The sequence below is a fragment of the Triturus cristatus genome, chromosome 4_1 (genome assembly GCF_964204655.1).
Source record: "Triturus cristatus chromosome 4_1, aTriCri1.1, whole genome shotgun sequence".
In the NCBI taxonomy this organism is placed as follows: domain Eukaryota; kingdom Metazoa; phylum Chordata; class Amphibia; order Caudata; family Salamandridae; genus Triturus; species Triturus cristatus.
The window spans coordinates 30,434,231-30,458,864 of NC_140585.1; the positions used below are offsets into that span (position 1 = coordinate 30,434,231).

At 44.6% G+C, this 24,634-nt stretch overlaps 1 protein-coding gene across 1 annotated transcript in view; it reads right to left on the reverse strand.

Moving 5' to 3' along the window:
• The window catches only part of TMX2 (thioredoxin related transmembrane protein 2), a 101,631-nt gene that overhangs the window by 26,591 nt on the left and 50,406 nt on the right, over positions 1-24,634 (reverse strand). The window contains exon 4 of the mRNA XM_085651392.1: positions 2,858-2,934. Within this exon, the coding sequence (XP_085507518.1) occupies positions 2,858-2,934 (77 nt within the window). The remainder of the gene's footprint in view (positions 1-2,857; positions 2,935-24,634) is intronic.

Consider the following 24,634-nt stretch of genomic DNA (forward strand, 5'->3'; position numbering starts at 1 on the left):
CGCAGGAGTACACAGCTATAGCATGGAGTATTGGATGAGCAGCAGTACAGCCAAATATTTAGTGAACACCCTCGATGCAGACTTTATTTACAACGGAACAACAAGGAATTGGTGATGTTTGCCGCCTACCACAGAGTGTAGCTATTTGCCGTGTATCTAGTGCATTGGTGTGCGATAGGAACTTTTCAGGCAAGTATCTGATACAAGTGCGTCCTTTTTAACAGAGGTAGCTTTTGTTATGCTCTTGTGAACGACATTGGAATAATTACTCTATCTTCTGCATCGCTGGTGACTGTACCTACTAAACAGAGCTGCGGAAATGACCATTCCCCAGTGTGTCACTGTATCTACTTTCTTTTTCATGCATGAAGGTATTTTTTTGCTTTCCTTGTCAAATCTAGCAGAGTTAACTGATCCCTTTTGTTCAGTTGCAACTATAAGGGGATGAGGCAGTACAGACGAATGAAGTATAAGGTGTCCCATGGCAATGTTCTGCATTTTTTTTTCACTCTCAGCGTCACATATTTAGCAGTTGACGGAGTCGTGAAAACGTTCCCCACAACGTTTTTGTTACACTTGGGAGCCGAGGTTAGCTTTCGCTTTTAGCGGCCTGCTCTTGAACATCCGATATCTTGTCTGGGGTAGTGGGGGAAGGATCCGGAGAGTCTGGTTGGAAGCGCTTCCAAATCCTCTTTTCTTCATTCACTTCTTTTTTGGACTCCTGTACGTTGTGTTGACTGAATAGGAACTGGCAGAAGACAGTCTGTGGCTTCTGGTTTTCCCCTTGGCCTCTTATGGCATGGACATTTAGGAGTAACATGTGACCCAAGGGCAACATTAAGCAATTTTCTTGTGGTTGCCCATGACGGAGTTTGAATGCAGACATGCTTCAAAAAATGTTGGTGCCAAAGGTTTGATTTATTTTAGAAGCAGAGAGCTGAACTCGCCATCCAAGGACTTTTGGTGATGAAAGTAGTTTCTTTCAGGTCCATGTGGTACACCTTTCTTCAGAATTTTACGTGTTTGGAGGTTAAAGGTTGAAAACCCTACAATGCTTGCACTAAGTGTTTTTTGTGATCCCATGGGAGACTCAAATTACACATTCCATGTAAATCTACCATCAAGTATCAAAGGTCATACTATGAGCAGAACCCAAAGGGTGTTCTGTCCAGCACTTAAATTAAAAGACATGGGGCCATATGTAGAAAGCAAAATTGCGATTGCAAACGCCGAAATTCGCAGAATTTTGGCTTTTGCAATCGCAATTTTGCTAAGTGGTATGTAGGAAGGCAAATCTGCGTGCAAAATAAGGAATCGCCAAATTTGCGATTCCTTATTTTGCAATTGCATTTAAGGAATCGCAAATTTTGCTATTCCTTAAATGCAATGTAAGAAGCACCAAAAAAGTGCAATTTGGCCTTAAGGAATCGCAAATTACCACCAACTACAGGTTGGTGGTAATTTGCGATTTCTTTCACAAATGCATATTTTTGCATTTTTCAAAGTGGCATGTGGTGCACACACATGTCCTTAGGGCATGTATGTGCGCCACATGTGCACTCATGCTCATTTCAGGGGTGCAACAGGGTGTCCTTTTGACACCCTGGCACACTTGAAATTGCATTCTCAATTTGCGATTCTCTAATTGAGAATCGCAAATTGAGAATGTCTTCCCATTCATTCCGGAGGTATTCCTTAATTGCGAATTGCAATTTGCAATTAAGGAATATGTAGGATTCGCAAAATTATTTGCTAATCCGACCTACATTCCGTTTTGCTATTCTCTAATTGCGATTCCCTAAAAATTGCAATTAGAGAATCCTACATATGGCCCTGTGTCAAAAAGCATAGATAAAGTCTTGTTTTGAGGTCACTGTACAAAACCTTCATACACATATGTGCAGACTCTATGGAAAAGAAATACTGTAGTATCGGTCCCCGTCTTCAGCATCTTTTTGACCTCTGATGCCTTTAGATGCTCTATAAAGCGGTTTATTTTAATATGTCTGGAACTGTTGAAGATCAATCTATTCTGAGTAATGTTCATAAAATTTCAAACCAGAGAAGAAAGTCACAATGAACCCAAGATTACAGAGCAGAGCCTGAAGATGGTGATTATATAGGGGGGCTCTGTAGGTTTACATATGACATCATCATGAGACACAGACACCATATGCGGTCAACATCCAACAACAATGGTGAAATAATGCACAGCATGTTCATTTGGAACGGGGAACCTGCCATGTCACAGAGGATGTGAGAGCTGGAACCTTGCTAAATGCACTCACGTCTTTATTTTTTGTTCCATTCAGCCACATTATAAGGACTGAGAAGAACTAATCAGACCCACACAGAGAAATTAACAATCACCCGCTACAGCAACTATTCCACCGATTAGCCCCCTAAGAAGAGCACTGTGCAGGGGAAGAATAGCAAAGAGGGGGCAAAACAAACAACATCACCTCAGACGATTGATGACTTTTTTTGCCTTTAACTAATGGTATTCACAGTTTATAGAAAGTTACTCTGTTTTCTAACGGCCTTGGGAGCCTGGCCATGTTTTACTGGACAGCCCTACCATGCTTGCTCACAGCCAGGTACAGTGATGGGTTGAGCTTATCCTAGACCGGAGTACCCATCAAAGCTTGCATGAATCGTATCTCCTGGACCAGGAACCTATCCCGTGATGGAGTGAGATAAAGGCACAGGTGAAAACCTGGTCATTCTAAAACATTTTGAAGTTTCACAGTTAGTGGATAAATGCACAGATCCAGATCGTCGCTGAAAAAGGCACCATGAAAGATGCAGCCCAGCACAGGCAAGACTTCCCCACCTAGAGGCACAGTCAGGCACTTACATCAATGGTCTTGTCGTTGAAATATTTGATATATTCTGGTCCCATGTAGAGAGGGGGTGTACAGGTCATCAAGAACACTATAGACAGGAAGAAAAAACACAATGTTTAGAAAGAAAGCACTGGTATGAAGACTATTCAGCACTCAATGCTAGTGGGGTGAGAAGGATTAGGAGCATAAGGCACACAGTTCAGTTCTCATCTGCAATAAACAAATCATTTCAAGGAGTAGATTAACACAGAGCGGGAGGGGGTGAAGTCGTCAAACAAGACCTGAGAATGAGCGATCACAGACTATAAAGAAAGGAGCGGAGTCCTCTCACAGACTGAACAGTTACTGAATACGAGAGGGGCTGTGGTCGTCCTCTGCACTTCAGAGACTTGACTATCACTGAATACAGGAGGGGCTGTGGTCGTCACCTGCACACTTAGGAGACTTGACTATCACTGAATACAAGAGGGGCTCTGGTCGTCATCTGCACTTCAGAGACTTGACTATCACTGAATGCAAGAGGGGCAGTGGTCGTCCTCTGCACTTCAGAGACTTGACTATCACTGAATACGAGAGGGGCTGTGGTCGTCCTCTGCACTTCAGAGACTTGACTCTCACTGAATACAAAAGGGGCTGTGGTCGTCATCTGCACTTCAGAGACTTGACTATCACTGAATACAGGAGGGGCTGTGGTCATCTGCACTTCAGAGACTTGACTATCACTGAATACAAGAGGGGCTGTGGTCATCTGCACTTCAGAGACTTGACTATCACTGAATACAAGAGGGGCTCTGGTCGTCATCTGCACTTCAGAGACTTGACTATCACTGAATGCAAGAGGGGCAGTGGTCGTCCTCTGCACTTCAGAGACTTGACTATCACTGAATACAAGAGGGGCTGTGGTAGTCACCTCCACTTCAGCGACTTGACTACCACTGAATACAAGAGGGGCTGTGGTCGTCACCTGCACTTCAGAGACTTGACTACCACTGAATACAAGAGGGGCTGTGGTCGTCACCTGCACTTAGGAGACTTGACTATCACTGAATACAAGAGGAGCTGTGGTCGTCATCTGCACTTACGAGACTTGACTATCACTGAATACAAGAGGGGCTGTGGTCGTCATCTGCACTTCAGAGACTTGACTATCACTGAATACAAGAGGGGCTGTGGTCGTCATCTGCACTTAGGAGACTTGACTCTCACTGAATACAAAAGGGGCTGTGGTCGTCATCTGCACTTCAGAGACTTGACTATCACTGAATACAAGAGGGGCTGTGGTCGTCATCTGCACTTCAGAGACTTGACTACCACTGAATACAAGAGGGGCTGTGGTCGTCATCTGCACTTCAGCGACTTGACTACCACTGAATACAAGAGGGGCTGTGGTCGTCATCTGCACTTCAGAGACTTGGCTATCACTGAATGCAAGAGGGGCTGTGGTCGTCATCTGCACTTCAGAGACTTGACTCTCACTGAATACAAAAGGGGCTGTGGTCGTCATCTGCACTTCAGAGACTTGACTATCACTGAATACAGGAGGGGCTGTGGTCGTCACCTGCACACTTAGGAGACTTGACTATCACTGAATACAAGAGGGGCTCTGGTCGTCATCTGCACTTCAGAGACTTGACTATCACTGAATGCAAGAGGGGCAGTGGTCGTCCTCTGCACTTCAGAGACTTGACTATCACTGAATACGAGAGGGGCTGTGGTCGTCCTCTGCACTTCAGAGACTTGACTCTCACTGAATACAAAAGGGGCTGTGGTCGTCATCTGCACTTCAGAGACTTGACTATCACTGAATACAGGAGGGGCTGTGGTCATCTGCACTTCAGAGACTTGACTATCACTGAATACAAGAGGGGCTGTGGTCGTCATCTGCACTTCAGAGACTTGACTATCACTGAATACAAGAGGGGCTCTGGTCGTCATCTGCACTTCAGCGACTTGACTACCACTGAATACAAGAGGGGCTGTGGTCGTCATCTGCACTTCAGAGACTTGGCTATCACTGAATGCAAGAGGGGCTGTGGTCGTCATCTGCACTTCAGAGACTTGACTCTCACTGAATACAAAAGGGGCTGTGGTCGTCATCTGCACTTCAGAGACTTGACTATCACTGAATACAGGAGGGGCTGTGGTCGTCACCTGCACACTTAGGAGACTTGACTATCACTGAATACAAGAGGGGCTCTGGTCGTCATCTGCACTTCAGAGACTTGACTATCACTGAATGCAAGAGGGGCAGTGGTCGTCCTCTGCACTTCAGAGACTTGACTATCACTGAATACGAGAGGGGCTGTGGTCGTCCTCTGCACTTCAGAGACTTGACTCTCACTGAATACAAAAGGGGCTGTGGTCGTCATCTGCACTTCAGAGACTTGACTATCACTGAATACAGGAGGGGCTGTGGTCATCTGCACTTCAGAGACTTGACTATCACTGAATACAAGAGGGGCTGTGGTCATCTGCACTTCAGAGACTTGACTATCACTGAATACAAGAGGGGCTCTGGTCGTCATCTGCACTTCAGAGACTTGACTATCACTGAATGCAAGAGGGGCAGTGGTCGTCCTCTGCACTTCAGAGACTTGACTATCACTGAATACAAGAGGGGCTGTGGTAGTCACCTCCACTTCAGCGACTTGACTACCACTGAATACAAGAGGGGCTGTGGTCGTCACCTGCACTTCAGAGACTTGACTACCACTGAATACAAGAGGGGCTGTGGTCGTCACCTGCACTTAGGAGACTTGACTATCACTGAATACAAGAGGAGCTGTGGTCGTCATCTGCACTTACGAGACTTGACTATCACTGAATACAAGAGGGGCTGTGGTCGTCATCTGCACTTAGGAGACTTGACTATCACTGAATACAAAAGGGGCTGTGGTCGTCATCTGCACTTCAGAGACTTGACTATCACTGAATACAAGAGCGGCTGTGGTCGTCATCTGCACTTCAGCGACTTGACTACCACTGAATACAAGAGGGGCTGTGGTCGTCATCTGCACTTCAGCGACTTGACTACCACTGAATACAAGAGGGGCTGTGGTCGTCATCTGCACTTCAGAGACTTGGCTATCACTGAATGCAAGAGGGGCTGTGGTCGTCATCTGCACTTCAGAGACTTGACTATCACTGAATACAAAAGGGGCTGTGGTCGTCCTCTGCACTTCGGAGACTTGACTCTCACTGAATGCAAAAGGGGCTGTGGTCGTCACCTGCACTTAGGAGACTTGACTCTCACTGAATACAAGAGGGGCTGTGGTCGTCACCTGCACTTAGGAGACTTGACTATCACTGAATACAAGAGGGGCTGTGGTCGTCATCTGCACTTCAGAGACTAGGCTATCACTGAATGCAAAAGGGGCTGTGGTCGTCATCTGCACTTCAGAGACTTTAATATCACTGAATACAAGAGGGGCTGTGGTTGTCACCTGCACTTCAGAGACTTGACTCACTGAATACAAGAGGGGCTGTGGTCATCTGCACTTCAGAGACTTGACTATCACTGAATACAAGAGCGGCTGTGGTCGTCATCTGCACTTCAGAGACTTTAATATCACTGAATACAAGAGGGGCTGTAGTCGTCATCTGCACTTCAGAGACTTTAATATCACTGAATACAAGAGGGGCTGTGGTCGTCATCTGCACTTAGGAGACTTGACTGTCACTGAATACAAGAGGGGCTGTGGTCGTCATCTGCACTTCAGAGACTTGACTATCACTGAATACAAGAGGGGCTGTGGTTGTCACCTGCACTTCAGAGACTGGACTATCACTGAATGCAAGAGGGGCTGTGGTCGTCATCTGCACTTCAGAGACTTGACTATCACTAAATACAAGTGGGCGACCCGAACCTTTAGAAAAATGCCCTAAATGACTGAACTATAATAAAAACACAAGGACAGTGACGAAGCATGGGAGAGTCCAACACACTCAACATGGACCTCACACATTGAACCATGAAGGAATAGAAAGCAGCAGGGGTTTCAAAACACCCCCAGAAGTCGAAAGCTTCAAAAAGGGTGTAAAAAACAAAATGCAAAGTCTATACTATGAATGTGACCGTCGAAGGATGAACCATAACTAAATCATCACTGAATGCAGGAGGTGGTCAGTGCCCTTGAAAAGGGTATGCCAAACAGGTCCATTGCTGAAGGAAGAGGGTGAAGTCTAGAACGACGACCTTTCATATCACTGAAGAGGGGAGCCAAGCTCTTGGGAACAAAAGCCTCACACACTGGACATTACCAGTCAGAAGATGGGGTGCATAGGCGTTCAACAAAATCATTAATTGAATAGAGTAGTAGGGGACGAGTGGACACCACGACTGTAAAGGTTCTCTGGGAGACCGAACCATTAACTAACTACACAAGGTGTTTAGACATTGAACAAGGACCTCGCACACAGAACCACAAATGCATAAAAAGGCAAGGAGCAAATTTAAAAACAAGGACCTAGCACACTGAACCACAAATGCATAAAGGCAAGGAGGAAATGTAAAAACCAATCTAACAGGCCAAAGCATCATCACAGAATACAACATGGAACCAAGCCCTTTTAAATGTTTATGGAGGACTGAATACAAGGCAGGCTGAGACATGAAAATGCACCTTGGAGGCCCAACCATCAATGAATGCAAAATGAGGAGGGGTGAGGCCTTTGAAAAGGGTTTAACAGACTGAACCGTCACTGAATGCAAAAGGTTAATTTGCAAAAATGACATTCTAGACTAAAACATAACCGACTGGAGGGGAGTTGAGGCCCTGAATAAGGAAGCATCACAAATTGAGTTACAGAATTGAGGACTCCACCCCCAGACTCAAACGTCACTGGGTACAAGAGAGGCTGAGAACTTTAACGAGGACCCCTGAAACCTAACCACTCCAGAATACAAGGAGAAGAGGTCGTGAGGTCTTAAATAGGTCCATCACACATTGAACTTTGAGTGAACTCGACAAGGGGGCCAGTGGCTGAATAATCGCAAAACACAGAGGGTTTGGTTCTTGAAGAACCCCCTTTGAGTACATCATCGCTGAACATCGGAGAGGCTAAAGATTTCTACAGTTATACTACAAACTAAACCATTAAGGAATACGGAGGGGAGGGGCTCGGGCAATGAACAGGACTCTCACCATGGACTGAACCATCAGTGAATAGTAGAGGTGAGCCAAGGTCTTCAATAACAACCATCACATAATACAACAGGGGAAGAAAGCAGAGACCTTCAACAAGGTCAGAAAAAGACCAGGCTCCGAAAATGAGAAGAATAGCTGCCTACCCTATTAAATTGAAGGGTTGCAAAAGTCAAAAACTCAATACATTGTAATACATATATGTTGAGACAAACATTCAAGATAAATTAACAAATCTAGTTCATTTCTTTTAAAAGATTATCTTCTCAATCAAGATTCCCCCCCCCCATATATTTTCACCTGGTGCTGCTTATTGTGAGAAAGTGCCATCTTTCTTGCATGGTTGCCCCCACTTTTTGCTGAATTGCTGATGTACTTTGACTGAGTGTGCCCTGGGCTCCTGCCAATCAGGTGCCATGGGGCTGTGTTCCTTCCCTAAAACTGTGTTGAAGCCTAAACCCAATTGGCATCTCTGGCCACATGTCAGCCCCTGGTAAATGGTACCCTAGGTACCCAGGGCCCTGTGACCAGAGAAGGCCCCTAAGGGCTGCAGCACTTATTGTGCCACCCTTACAGGCCCTGTACCCTGGCGCACACACACACACACACACACACACTGCCTTTGCAGGCTGAGTGTCTTGGTGTAGAACAAAACAGAGTCGACATGGCCCACATCCCTGTGTGCCATACCCACAATCACACTGCCCTGGCATACCTCAGTCACCCCTCTAGCTGGGTGCACTATGCCAGTGGTGTGGGTACAGGTGCATGAGCCCTGTACCCCTACAGTACCCAGGTCCATTCCTGGGCACTAAGTGCAGTGCTGCCATTAAGAGTATATGGTGCTAGGAGGTCGTCATTACGAGCTCCACAGCACCATAATGGCTACACTGAAGCCTGAGAAGTTTGGTATCAAACTTCTCAGCACATTAAAGCCACACTGATGCCAGTGTGGGATTTAATGTAAAATGCACGACAGAGGGCAACTTAGAGTTGCCCCCTGAAACTAACCCACAACCCGTGTCCTGACTGAGAGGCTGCCACCCAGCAGACAGGTTGCTGGCCCCCTGGGAAGAGAATGAAAATGTGTGGTGCCTGCACTCCTGTTTCTTAGGTAAGAATCAATAATGTGAGGGCAAATAGGTTAGTTATAGCTGTTGTCAGCGTGCTGTCATGTGTAAGGGTTTCAGCCCGGACCCTATCTGTGTATATGAACATGAAGAGGTGTGGAGTGATCCACACCTACATGACGCACAGCAATCGCACTCCGGAGAGTTTTCAAAGGTAGTTTACATTTTTAATCAACCAATGTTTTAGAGTAACATGAATATTTCGTATTCAAATAAATGACATAAAGTAAACACGTATTATTTAAACATACGTTATGGGTGAAACATAAATCACGGTTGAGATATTTGATAAACAAAAACAATCTGTTGAGCAGTGTAATTTTTAGACTTCAAAATACATCGAATTTTCAACATCTATCCCAATGCATTTCGGGTTATTAACCCTTCTTCAGGGGCTTCAGTTTGTGTGCTTCAATAAACAGTTCCACGTTTATAACACTACAAAAAATAGAAACAATAGTGCTTAGTTCACATCAGTACTAATAGGATTTGCACTCATAACCAGAAGTGTATGAGTAAACAAGAAGCCCGGTGTGGTTTAAAACAAAGAAAATGTGTTCGTAGTAAAAGAGGAATTTGTGCAGAAAACGAGTAGTAGGATCAACGCAACCTCTAATCAAAAAAGAAAAATCTACATGAATTTCGTGCAGAGAACAACCGAAGGAGGAGAACAAACCCCAAATCGAATCGCCCTAATAGAAAACACCATAAGTGTTTATGTGTCGTACTCACATACGAGGGTCCAATCAAGTTTAAGTGGACCGTAATCATATGGCAACCTCCGGCTATAGAAAACGTACGAGAGTCTTATTAGTACGTGGACGACTGTCTGTAAACGGTAATTATCAAGGGAAAGTAGTAAGATCTTACCCTTCCGTTTTCTTGATGTAATCCTATTCGTGTGTCTGTAGGGATAAAAAGGGCTATATTGAGTACGGTGTGAGTCCGACGTAGAGCTAGTCGGTTAACCAAGGTTCAACGGAAGTAAAAGTGGCTTACCCGTCACAGGTCGAAGAGCGTAAGACGCGGGAATCTTGATGCGTACGTAACAGCAACGCGTCATCATGATGAGACGTAAAAAGGCTGTTTTTATAGATAACGTGAATTATAAAACTTTATTGAGTCCTGGCTTGAAACACGGGTCACAGTGGACAACCGTGTGCGTTAATGGGTATAGTGAAAAAAGATGAGTTAAGATGAGTCGAAGATATGCGCAAGTGTCAATAAAGGAAAGAAAATAATGGATCTAAGTGAGTGTGTCTTCAAGTTTTTACTGATGAACCCATAAATCATATCGGTGGCATAGACGAGTGCAAATCCTTTACAAAGCTGTATTTTTGCAGGAAGAACGAGTGTCTACCATAAAGAACGGAGAGCTTAATCTAAACATGAATCATAAGAAACAAGAGAATTCAATGTGATCATTAAGCCCCCCCGGGGTCAGAGTACCCAGTTTTTTTTTATCCAGAACGTTTCTTTTCTTGCTAGTGTATTATGAAGGTCAATGCAAGATGTGGTGTTGATTTTTTCTAAAACAGTGAAACGTAGCTGAGGTATGGTGTGTGTTGTGTTTATCCAATGTGTGGCCAGACAGGATTTAAAATTCTTATTACGAATTGTGCTCTTGTGTTCTATTATCCTCGTTTTTATCTTTCTCGAGGTTCTGCCTACATACACGAGTCCGCATGGACATCGTATCGCGTATATAACAATTTCTGTGTTGCAGTCTGATGAGTGTCGCAAAGAAATTTTTTCTCCTGTGTGAGGGTGGTTGAAAGTCTGTCCCACCATTACATTTCCACATTGGCCACAGTTGTGGCATTTTTGCATGCCTTTATGCTTGAGTTGTTGATTTGTGGGTTTGAATTTTAGGATTTCTCTTAAATTATTAGACCTCGTATGTGCAAATATCGGCGGGCCTTGAAAAAGATTTGTAAAATCAGGTTCTGTTGTGACAAGTTCCCAATGTTTATTAATTATTTTCTTGATGTGAGATGCCTGGGTGGAATATTTCAAGACACATACTTCACGTTGTGATGTGGTTCTCTCTGCTGGAAGTAATAGATCTTCTCTCTTTCTATTACAAATTTTTCTCTCGGCTTCATTTAGAATGTCATCTGGGTATCCTCTTTCTTTATACCGTTGCTTTTGTTCACTGATCAGTTGTGTACTTTCTGCATCATTTGACGTGATCCTCTTTATTCTAATGAATTGTGAGATCGGTAAGTGATTTTTCAAAGAGAATGGGTGTCCGCTGGAGAAGTGTAATGCATTATTGACATCCGTCGGTTTTCTGTAGACTGAGGTTTGTATGCCTTCCTGGGTCTTACGAATTTCTATGTCCAAAAAATGTATTTTTTCGGATTGTATGTCAAACGTGAATTGTATTCTGGGATTGCAGAGATTTAACTGTTGGATACAGGTTTCAAGAACTTGTTGTGGACCCTTCCAAAGGCACAGAATATCGTCAATGTATCGAAGAAACAGTATCGTATGTTGTTGCCATAAAGGATTTTGAAGAATGTGATGAGATTCAAAATGCGCCATGAAGGTATTCGCGTATGCGGGTGCTCCGGGAAATCCCATTGATGTTCCTGTCTTTTGTAAATAGTATTCATCTTGCCAAAGAAAGTAGCTGTGCTACAGTGAAAAATGTAAGAGTTCGAGTAGAAACACGCTCAAATCCCGCTCTAAGGGAGAGTCTAAAAGTCGCCATTCAATAGCTTCAAGTCCCTCATTGTGAGGTATTGAAGTGTAGAGTGCTACCACATCTATTGTGCACAGTAGAAAGTCTCCGTTCAAAAGGTGATTTAATGTTCTCAATTTTAAGAGGCAATCGGTGGTGTCTTTTACATAGGTAATCCATGATTGTACCAGTGGTTGTAGATGGTAATCTAAAAATTGTCCAATTGGTTCGTGGATAGATCCACACCCTGCAACAATTGGTCGAAAGGGTGGGTTCTCCAAATTCTTATGGATTTTAGGAAGCATGTAAATATGCGGTGTCTTTGGAGTGGAAACTGATAAGAATCTTCTGGTGTTTTCAGAAATAACAGCATTATCACAGGCTTTTTGTAACAAAGAACTCAGTATTTCCTGGAAAACTTTGATGGGGTTCCCCTGTAGGTGAATATATGTATGTTCATCCTTTACATGCAAGTCCACACTTTGTCTGTAGAATCCAGAGTCCAAGATGACGAAGGCTCCGCCTTTGTCTGCTGGTTGACAAATGATATCTTCATCTTGTCGCAAAGCATTCAGTATTCGTGAGTCTCTCAATGTAAGGTTAGAGTATTGTGATTTTTTGTATTTGATCCGGGTGAGTTCTTTTTTCACTAATAGTTCAAAGTTGTCTAGTGTCTTATGTGATGTAGGAGCCATGAATTTACTTTTAGGTCTGAAACGTTCTATTGTGGGTTCAGTTGCGTCAGATCTATTTTGTGCAAAGAACCATTTCAACCTAAGTTTTCGCATGAACTTGAAGAACGAAATCTCTGTTTCCAAAGAATTTGATGAATATGTGGGAACGTATGACCTCCCTTTGTTCAATACTTGTAGTTGTTCTGAATTCAAACTTTTCTTGGAAATGTTCACTACTAGCGAGTTTATTTCCTGGGGTTCCTTTGTGGTCTCCCTGATTCTGAGGTTTTTTTTGTTAACTTGTCCCCTGCGGGTGCGGTATCTGGAATTACAATGTTTTTGTCTGGGGGAAGATTGGATGATTGACCTTCTGCCAAAAAAGACGGTTTGGTTCCTGAAGTAGAGGGCATTGTCTCGCTAGGTGCTTCTGCACGTTCTGTGTGTGCTCTTGCTGGCGGACGTCGAGTTGAAATGTCCTGGTCATCTGCTACACTTTCTTCAGATGAAGTGTTTCCTGGCTTCCGAAAAAAACGTTTTTGGGCATATGTTTCAGCCCATGTATAAACTTCGTCCAGTTTATAATCTATTGTATCTCTTCGAAATTTTCGAATTTTCCTTTCATGTACTTCTCTGGCATAATTGTCTAGACGACCATTAATATCTTCTAGAACTTTCTTCCAATCTTCTTGTTCCATTTTTACCTGTATTTCTTCTTTAAGTTTGTTGATGTCCTCTGTTAGTTCTGTAAGGATTGCTGAAATTTCTTCAACAATGAGAAGAATTAAATCTAATGAACATTTGTTCATTATTGCATACCATTTAAGCATGAATGTTTTATTAAATTTGAGTCTGCTTCATCAGTTGTATAAGCTTTAGTATCTGCTTGGTTGGTGGTGATGTCGGCTATATCTTTGAAGGACATGGTTAATCAGTGGGTGCTGGTACCAAATGGGCAAAAAGTAATAACAATGAAAATGTGTGGTGCCTGCACTCCTGTTTCTTAGGTAAGAATCAATAATGTGAGGGCAAATAGGTTAGTTATAGCAACCAAGCAGATACTAAAGCTTATACAACGGATGAAGCAGAATCAATATACTCCTTGGTACAAGAAGCTCGCACATTCAGTTCCTCCATCAGCACTACAACCCAACTGTTGAAACAACTGGAATACACCTTAAAAAAGGAGATCAATCAACGTCTCCATGCTACCACATTGATTGAATACCATAAAGTCAAAAGAATACCAAGAGGATTACGCATAGCTTTGAAACCTATGCTTTTCAAATTTAATAAAACATTCATGCTTAAATGGTATGCAATATTGAACAAATGTTCATTAGATTTAATTCTTCTCATTGTTGAAGAAATTTCAGCAATCCTTACAGAACTAACAGAGGACATCAACAAACTTAAAGAAGAAATACAGGTACAAATGGAACAAGAAGATTGGAAGAAAGTTCTAGAAGATATTAATGGTCGTCTAGACAATTATGCCAGAGAAGTACATGAAAGGAAAATTCGAAAATTTCGAAGAGATACAATCGATTATAAACTGGACGAAGTTTATACATGGGCTGAAACATATGCCCAAAAACGTTTTTTTCGGAAGCCAGGAAACACTTCATCTGAAGAAAGTGTAGCAGATGACCAGGACATTTCAACTCGACGTCCGCCAGCAAGAGCACACACAGAACGTGCAGAAGCACCTAGCGAGACAATGCCCTCTACTTCAGGAACCAAACCGTCTTTTTTGGCAGAAGGTCAATCATCCAATCTTCCCCCAGACAAAAACATTGTAATTCCAGATACCGCACCCGCAGGGGACAAGTTAACAAAAAAAACCTCAGAATCAGGGAGACCACAAAGGGACCCCAGGAAATAAACTCGCTAGTAGTGAACATTTCCAAGAAAAGTTTGAATTCAGAACAACTACAAGTATTGAACAAAGGGAGGTCATTCGTTCCCACATATTCATCAAATTCTTTGGAAACAGAGATTTCGTTCTTCAAGTTCATGCGAAAACTTAGGTTGAAATGGTTCTTTGCACAAAATAGATCTGACGCAACTGAACCCACAATAGAACGTTTCAGACCTAAAAGTAAATTCATGGCTCCTACATCACATAAGACACTGGACAACTTTGAACTATTAGTGAAAAAATAACTCACCCGGATCAAATACAAAAAATCACAATACTCTAACCTTACATTGAGAGACTCACGAATACTGAATGCTTTGCGACAAGATGAAGATATCATTTGTCAACCAGCAGACAAAGGCGGAGCCTTAGTCATCTTGGACTCTGGATTCTACAGACAAAGTGTGGACTTACATGTAAAGGATGAACATACATATATTCACCTACAGGGGAACCCCATCAAAGTTTTCCAGGAAATACTGAGTTCTTTGTTACAAAAAGCCTGTGATAATGCTGTTATTTCTGAAAACACCAGAAGATTCTTATCAGTTTCCACTCCAAAGACACCGCATATTTACATGCTTCCTAAAATCCATAAGAATTTGGAGAACCCACCCTTTCGACCAATTGTTGCAGGGTGTGGATCTATCCACGAACCAATTGGACAATTTTTAGATTACCATCTACAACCACTGGTACAATCATGGATTACCTATGTAAAAGACACCACCGATTGCCTCTTAAAATTGAGAACATTAAATCACCTTTTGAACGGAGACTTTCTACTGTGCACAATAGATGTGGTAGCACTCTACACTTCAATACCTCACAATGAGGGACTTGAAGCTATTGAATGGCGACTTTTAGACTCTCCCTTAGAGCGGGATTTGAGCGTGTTTCTACTCGAACTCTTACATTTTTCACTGTACCACAGCTACTTTCTTTGGCAAGATGAATACTATTTACAAAAGACAGGAACATCAATGGGATTTCCCGGAGCACCCGCATACGCGAATACCTTCATGGCGCATTTTGAATCTCATCACATTCTTCAAAATCCTTTATGGCAACAACATACGATACTGTTTCTTCGATACATTGACGATATTCTGTGCCTTTGGAAGGGTCCACAACAAGTTCTTGAAACCTGTATCCAACAGTTAAATCTCTGCAATCCCAGAATACAATTCACGTTTGACATACAATCCGAAAAAATACATTTTTTGGACATAGAAATTCGTAAGACCCAGGAAGGCATACAAACCTCAGTCTACAGAAAACCGACGGATGTCAATAATGCATTACACTTCTCCAGCGGACACCCATTCTCTTTGAAAAAACACTTACCGATCTCACAATTCATTAGAATAAAGAGGATCACGTCAAATGATGCAGAAAGTACACAACTGATCAGTGAACAAAAGCAACGGTATAAAGAAAGAGGATACCCAGATGACATTCTAAATGAAGCCGAGAGAAAAATTTGTAATAGAAAGAGAGAAGATCTATTACTTCCAGCAGAGAGAACCACATCACAACGTGAAGTATGTGTCTTGAAATATTCCACCCAGGCATCTCACATCAAGAAAATAATTAATAAACATTGGGAACTTGTCACAACAGAACCTGATTTTACAAATCTTTTTCAAGGCCCGCCGATATTTGCACATACGAGGTCTAATAATTTAAGAGAAATCCTAAAATTCAAACCCACAAATCAACAACTCAAGCATAAAGGCATGCAAAAATGCCACAACTGTGGCCAATGTGGAAATGTAATGGTGGGACAGACTTTCAACCACCCTCACACAGGAGAAAAAATTTCTTTGCGACACTCATCAGACTGCAACACAGAAATTGTTATATACGCGATACGATGTCCATGCGGACTCGTGTATGTAGGCAGAACCTCGAGAAAGATAAAAACGAGGATAATAGAACACAAGAGCACAATTCGTAATAAGAATTTTAAATCCTGTCTGGCCACACATTGGATAAACACAACACACACCATACCTCAGCTACGTTTCACTGTTTTAGAAAAAATCAACACCACATCTTGCATTGACCTTCATAATACACTAGCAAGAAAAGAAACGTTCTGGATAAAAAAAAACTGGGTACTCTGACCCCGGGGGGGCTTAATGATCACATTGAATTCTCTTGTTTCCTATGATTCATGTTTAGATTAAGCTCTCCGTTCTTTATGGTAGACACTCGTTCTTCCTGCAAAAATACAGCTTTGTAAAGGATTTGCACTCGTCTATGCCACCGATATGATTTATGGGTTCATCAGTAAAAACTTGAAGACACACTCACTTAGATCCATTATTTTCTTTCCTTTATTGACACTTGCGCATATCTTCGACTCATCTTAACTCATCTTTTTTCACTATACCCATTAACGCACACGGTTGTCCACTGTGACCCGTGTTTCAAGCCAGGACTCAATAAAGTTTTATAATTCACGTTATCTATAAAAACAGCCTTTTTACGTCTCATCATGATGACGCGTTGCTGTTACGTACGCATCAAGATTCCCACGTCTTACGCTCTTCGACCTGTGACGGGTAAGCCACTTTTACTTCCGTTGAACCTTGGTTAACCGACTAGCTCTACGTCGGACTCACACCGTACTCAATATAGCCCTTTTTATCCCTATAGACACACGAATAGGATTGCATCAAGAAAACGGAAGGGTAAGATCTTACTACTTTCCCTTGATAATTACCGTTTACAGACAGTCGTCCACGTACTAATAAGACTCTCGTACGTTTTCTATAGCCGGAGGTTGCCATATGATTACGGTCCACTTAAACTTGATTGGACCCTCGTATGTGAGTACGACACAAACACTTATGGTGTTTTCTATTAGGGCGATTCGATTTGGGGTTTGTTCTCCTCCTTCGGTTGTTCTCTGCACGAAATTCATGTAGATTTTTCTTTTTTGATTAGAGGTTGCGTTGATCCTACTACTCGTTTTCTGCACAAATTCCTCTTTTACTACGAACACGTTTTCTTTGTTTTAAACCACACCGGGCTTCTTGTTTACTCATACACTTCTGGTTATGAGTGCAAATCCTATTAGTACTGATGTGAACTAAGCACTATTGTTTCTATTTTTTGTAGTGTTATAAACGTGGAACTGTTTATTGAAGCACACGAACTAAATCCCCTGAAGAAGGGTTAATAACCCGAAATGCATTGGGATAGATGTTGAAAATTCGATGTATTTTGAAGTCTAAAAATTACACTGCTCAACAGATTGTTTTTGTTTATCAAATATCTCAACCGTGATTTATGTTTCACCCATAACGTATGTTTAAATAATACGTGTTTACTTTATGTCATTTATTTGAATACGAAATATTCATGTTACTCTAAAACATTGGTTGATTAAAAATGTAAACTACCTTTGAAAACTCTTCGGAGTGCGATTGCTGTGCGTCATGTAGGTGTGGATCACTCCACCCCTGGGAAGAGAGCCATCCGCTCTCGTGGGCCTGCAACAATGCACATCCTGGGGTGAGGTGTCAAGCCTCCTCCCCCAGGATGGGCAGGGGAAGCTTTAAAGGCATGCCGCCTTTGTGAGCCTCCCCAGACCACTTGCTGTACTCAGCAACTGGTCCCCACCAGTTCTGACCCCCACACTGGCGAGAAGACTGGCACAAAAACCCAAGTGAGGAAAGGGGGTGTGCCAGCCTCTGCCAACCCCACCCCTCAGGTGGGGGAGGCGAGGTGAAGCACAACTCCGGGCTCTCGCCATATTGAGGATGGGGAGCCCTACACAATCAGGACTAGGTTCCTGCCCCCCTCCCACTGGAGAGTGGCAGGATAGGGGGTGTACCCACCCCAGGGAAGGGACCCATTGGTCCCTGCCCTTTACCTACCTGTAACGCCCCTAAATGTAGTATTTAGGGGCACCCTGAACCTTCCTTCCTCAGATTACGATTCCGAAACAAGAAGAAGAAGAAGAAAGAAGACCTGCCGTGCACCTGCTAACAAGAGGACAACACCAACTGACTTGGCCCCAGCCCTACAGGCCTGTCGACCCTCGAACCTGCTCCTGCTAAAACCCGGCATCTCCTGTGGTCAGCAACCTCGAAAACCCTGGAGGACCTGACTGCCTTGCTCATCTACAAGACTGGGACTCCCACGAGCAGTGGTTCTGCTCAAACAAGCAACAAATCCCTGGTGCCAACCAGGAACTGCGAATCCAGAACACTCTGCACCCGCCGAGCCCGGCCTGTGCCTGAGTGAACAAAGACCACGAGGACGTCCCCCTGGCGACTGTGACCCAGAATCCAGCACCCAAGGACTCACCTCTACGCTCCTGACGCCTGCAGCCTCAATACCAGGGACCCCTCCAACCGCGACCAGCAGATGGTAAGATTTCCCGACGCCAAAATACACCCCTGCACTCGGTGCCCTGCGGACCCCTGTGCCCAGCTCCTGGGTGCCTACCTAACCTACAGCTTCCCAACTTACCTCTCGAACTGGTGGTCGCACCTGAAGAATCTCCGTCCCGAGCTTGCAGCCTTTGTTCGTCTTGAAGCTTCTCCATTGAAATCAATTGAGCGCCCGATGGCTCAAAAGCACCCTGCACCCAGCCGCCCGAGTGCCACTGGAAGTGCAACATCTATCCTAATCTACTTCTCCACTTGCCCTGTGTAAGTGACCAGGAGCCCAGCTCCCACAGCCGCGTGGCCTGCCTGCTAACAGCCACCAACCAAAGGCCCCCTACCCGCCATAGGCTAACATTGGGCCTACTCTCTCTGCACCCGGCTGCCCCTGTGCCGATGAGGGTGTAACAACTGTACCTACCTGACCCTGGAAGACCCCAGAGTCTAACCCCAGAACCTTAACTCTGCCAGTCGAGTACTTACCTAAAAGCCGAAAACTCACTTTTTCTCCATAGGGTAACATGGACTGGTTTTCACTTGGAAATTCTTCTATGTGTCGAGTTTTGAAACTTTAAAATATTCACAAAAAAATCACCCGATCAGCGCAAACGAAATTACTCACCTGTTACCAGGAGGATCTTTGTGCCCAGCACTGACCCTGCAAAGCAATTACAACTGTGATTTTCCGATAACCAAACTTTCCTCCATAGGATAACATTGCCTGGTTTTTACCAGAAATTCTTCTAAGTGTCGATTTTTGAAGCATACAAATATTCCTTAAAAATCGCCTGTGTAACAAAAACGATTTCTTTCAACTGTTCACAGGAGATGCACCAGGGCTGAATCCAGGATCCAGCCCCGAGTAAGAAAAACCTATGCAAAGTAATTGATATTGCCTTTACTTAAAAATTCCCATTGAGCTCAATGTTATAATTGTGTTTAACTTGTGTTGCCTATTACAACTGTAACTATTGCATTTAAAAGTCTATTGCTATTTGAAAGTATTCAACTAGAGCATCTCATTCTGAGAAAGTATTTTGATACCTACTTGTGGTTCTAAAATAAAACAACAATATATTTTTATACACCAATCAATTGGCCTAGAGTTCAGTTCTTGAGTGTGTGAGACCATTTGCTGACTGAGTGTGTGCAACAAATGCTTTACACTGTCCTCTGATACTGCCTTACTGCTCGACCAAGCTACCACTTTAGAGAGTAAGGTTACAGCCAAACCTCTGGGGACTGTGGACTCTGTGCACACTGAACCTTACGTTAGTGCAGTATATACAGAGCCACTTTCTTACATTGGTGGATCAGCGGTGGGATACAAACTTGCATTTGTTGGACTACTTGGTTACCATCTGATCACACGACAGAACTGCCTTTTGAATTCTGATTTTCCTAAATTGGTCTTTCCAAAATACTAAAAGTCTTGTCAGGGCCTTGCTTAAGTCCCCTTAGAGGTTTATAGAAATAAAAGTCACTGTAGTCAAGGGTAGAGGGTTAGAACTGTCTGGTTAGAATGTCTCAAAAGAACCCAGCTACTAGTGAAGCTAATACCATGCAGGACCTGGTTGAGGAGCTCGACTTCACACCTTACTTACACTTGTCTTTCAAGGTATTGAGGTCCTTATGCAAACTGAAAAAAAGGAACAAATGGGTCTGCATCCAACCAAACAAGGGCTCCAAGAGCTCCTGGCTGAGTATCCTCAGGACCACCCCTCTGAACATGGTGATGACCAGTCAGATGGGCACAGGGAGGAGGATGAGGGGGATAGTGACCCCCCTCCAATAATCCCTAGGGAGGAGAGGAATCCCATATCCTTAACTCCAAGAATCAACCTCTGGGAACCAAGAGACCACATAGGTGGACTAGGTCCCAGAGGAAACACTTGGGAACTCCCCAGTGAAGAGGACGGATTTTTAGCAAAGCTGGCCAAGAGATTATAACTAGAGTCCAGACTCCTGGCTCTAGAGAAAGAAAGGAAGGAGATGGGTTTAGCACCCATCAATGGTGGCAGCAATACAAATAATAAGGATAAAGAGCAGTCTTATGATCCTAAAAACCCCAAAGGGATTGTCCCTAAATTTGAGGAAGGTGATGACATCACCAAATGGTTCAAAGCCTTTGAGAGGGCTTGTGACATGAGAAAAGTAAAGAGACCTCTCGGGGGGCACTCTTGTGGGAACTGTTCTCTGGTAACTGCAGAGACAGGCTTCTGACCCTCTCTGGGCCAGATGCAGGGTCCTATGACCTCATGAAGAAGACCCTGATTGAGGGATTTGGGCTCACTACTGAGGAGTATAGAATTAGATTCAGGGGGGCTCACAAAACCCAGACCCAGTCCTGGATTGATTTTGTAGACTACTCAGTCTGAAAAAGGTAGTGGTCTCTCAAAAGCTACCAGCTGCATGTCTGCTTGGAAATGACCTGGAAACCTCAGCCTGGGCTGAGGTAGGATTGAAAATTCACGCAACCATGCTGGGTATCCCTGAATTGGTGTGTGTGCAAACAAGAGCACAGAGCAAGAGGAAGGGTGAAAAAGTAGGATTGGAGCCTGAAAGAATGGCCCAACCCACCAAGAGAAAAGGCAAGAAGACTTGGGGACCAGCTTCTGCACAGCAAACCACTCAGGACCCCTCTCCTCAGGGAGAGGACTTGGACACCCCAGAGGGAACTGAGCCTATGGAGCTTGACCCTTACCAGGTTGAACGCTTGGGCCCAGGGGGACCCTCTAGGGAAGAGCTGTGCCAGGGTCAGCAAGACTGTCCCAATCTTGAAAGCCTGAGGCAGCAAGCTGTTTCAGAAGCAAAAGGGAGATGTCAGTGGTACCCACAGAGTCTATTGGGAAGAGGGATTACTGTACACTGAGGCAAGAAACCCCACTCCTGGAGCCACCAGGAGGGTGGTACTGCCACAGAAGTACAGGGAGTTCCTCCTAACTTTGGCTCATGACATCCCCCTAGCAGGACATCTGGGGCAAACCAAAACTTGGGAAAGGCTAGTTAGTCATTTTTACTGGCCCCAGTTGCACCGAAAGGTGAAGGAGATTGTAAGCTCCTGTGTTACCTGTCAGGCCAGTGGCAAGACAGGTGGCCACCCAAAGGCCCCCCTGATACCACTGCCTGTGGTGGGGGTTCCCTTTGAAAGGGTAGGTGTGGACATTGTGGGTCCACTTGAACCTCCCACAGCCTCAGGGAACAAGTTCATTTAGTAGTAGTGGATCATGCTACTAGGTACCCTGAAGCAATTCCCCTTAGAACTACTACTACAGCTCCTGCAGTAGCCAAGGCCCTCCTGAGTGTCTTCACCAGGGTAGGGGTTCCTAAGGAGGTGGTTTCAGACAGAGGTTCCAACTTGATGTCTGATTACCTGAAACACATGTGGAAGGAGTGTGGAGTGCAGTACAAGTTTACTACCCCATACCATCAACAAACCAATGGCCTTGTTGAAAGGTTCAACAAGACATTGAAAGGCATGATTATGGGACTCCCTGAAAAGCTCAAGAGGAGATGGGATGTCCTGTTGCCATGCCTGCTTTTCGCTTACAGAGAAGTGCCACAGAAGGGAGTAGGGTTTTCCCCCCTTTGAACTTCTGTTTGGTCACCCTGTGAGGGGACCACTCTGTCTTGTGAAAGAGGGTTGGGAGAGGCCTCCCCAAGAACCCAAGCAAGACATTGTGGACTATGTGCTTGGCCTAAGGTCCAGAATGGCTGAGTACATGGAAAAGGCATCCAAGAATCTTGAGGCCAGCCAGGAGCTTCAGAAGCACTGGTATGACCAAAAAGCTGCACTGGTTGAATTTCAACCTGGGCAACGGGTGTGGGTTTTGGAGCCAGTGGCACCAAGGGGACTCCAAGATAGATAGAGTGGCCCTTACCCTATCCTAGAGAAAAAGAGTGAGGCCACTTACTTAGCTGACCTGGGCACAAGCAGTACACCCAAAAGGGTTATCCATGTGAACCGCCTTAAGCTCTAAAATGACAGAGCTGACATCACCATGCTGATGGTGACTGATGAGGAACAGGAAGCAGAGAGTGAACCTCTCCCTGATCTCCTCTCCTACAGCCCAAAAGATGGGTCAGTGGATGGTGTGGGTCTTTTCCGACACCCTCTCTGCCCAACAGCAGACTGACTGCAAGCAAGTCTTGCAACAGTATGCTAAGCTCTTTTCCCTGACCCCTGGTCTGACAAACTGGTGTACCCATGATGTGGACACTGGTGACAGTGCAGCTGTCAAAAACAAGATCTATCGACAGCCAGACCAAGTCAAGGAAAGCATCAAAGCTGAAGTCAAGAAGATGCTGGAGTTAGGGGTCATTAAAACTTCTGAGAGCCCCTGGGCCAGCCCAGTGGTTCTGGTTCCCTAGCCTCATCCTCAGGGTGGAAAGAGAGAAATGAGGTTTTGTGCGGACTATAGAGGGCTCAACTCTGTCACCAAGACAGATGCTCACCCTATCACAAGAGCAGATGAGTTGATAGACAAATTTGGGGCAGCCAAATTTCTCTGTACCTTTCACTCAACTGCAGGGTACTGGCAGATTGGCATGGCCCCAGGAGCAAAAGAGAAAACAGCATTCTCCACGCCTGATGGGCACTATCAGTTTACTGTGATGCCCTTTGGGTTAAAGAATGCCCCCGCCACCTTCCAGAGGTTGGTGAATCAAGTCCTGGCTGGGCTGGAATCCTTTAGTGCAGCTTATCTTGATAATATTGCTGTCTTTAGCTCCACCTGGCAGGATCACCTGATCCACCTAGGGAAGGTCTTAAAGGCCCTGCAAACTACAGCCCTAGCTGTCAAGGCATCCAAATGCCAGATAGGGCAGGGCACTGTGGTGTACTTGGGCCACCTTGTAGTTGGAGGCCAGGTACAACCCTTACAGCCCAAGATCCAGGCCATCCTGGACTGGGCAGCTCCAACAACCCAGACTCAAGTCAGGGCATTCCTTGGCTTGACTGGGAACTACAGGAGGGTTGTGAAGGGATGTGGGTCCATTGTGACTCCCCTCAAAGAACTCGCCTCCAAAAAGATGCCCAGGAAAATCAACTGGACAGTTAGTTGCCAAAAGGCTTTTGACACCCTGAAAGAAGCGATGTGCTCAGCACCAATTCTAAATGCTTCAGATTATGCCAAGCAGTTCATAGTGCAGACTGATGCCTCTGAGCTATGGATAGGAGTGGTCCTATCCCAGACCAATGATGAAGGCCAAGGTGAATCTGTTGCTTTTATAAGCAGGAGGCTACTCCCCAGAGAGCAGCGTTGGAGTGCCATTGAGAGGGAGGCCTTTGCTGTGGTTTGGTCCCTGAAGAAGTTGAGGCCATACTTGTTTGGTACTCACTTCCTGGTTAAAACTGACCACAGACCTCTCAGATGGCTAATGCATATGAAAGGGGAAAATCCAAAACTACTAAGGTGGTCCATCTCCCTACAGGGAATGGACTTTGAAATGGAACACAAACCAGGGACTGCCCATGTCCAATGCAGATGAACTTTCCAGGTTCTTCCACTTAGACAATGAAGACTCCATAGGGCAAGGTTAGTCTCATCTTTCGGTTTTTTTTTTGGGGGGGGGGGGGGGGGAGGGGGGGGGGAAGTGCCATCTTTCTTGCATGGTATGCCCCCACTTTTTGCTGAATTGCTGATGTACTTTGACTGAGTGTGCCCTGGGCTCCTGTCAATCAGGTGCCCAGGGTCCGTGTTCCTTCCCCAAAACTGTGTTGTAGCCTAAACCCAATTGGCATCTCTGGCCACATGTCAGCCCATGGTAAATGGTACCCTAGGTACCCAGGGCCCTGTGACCAGAGAAGGCCCCCTAAGGGCTGCAGCACTTA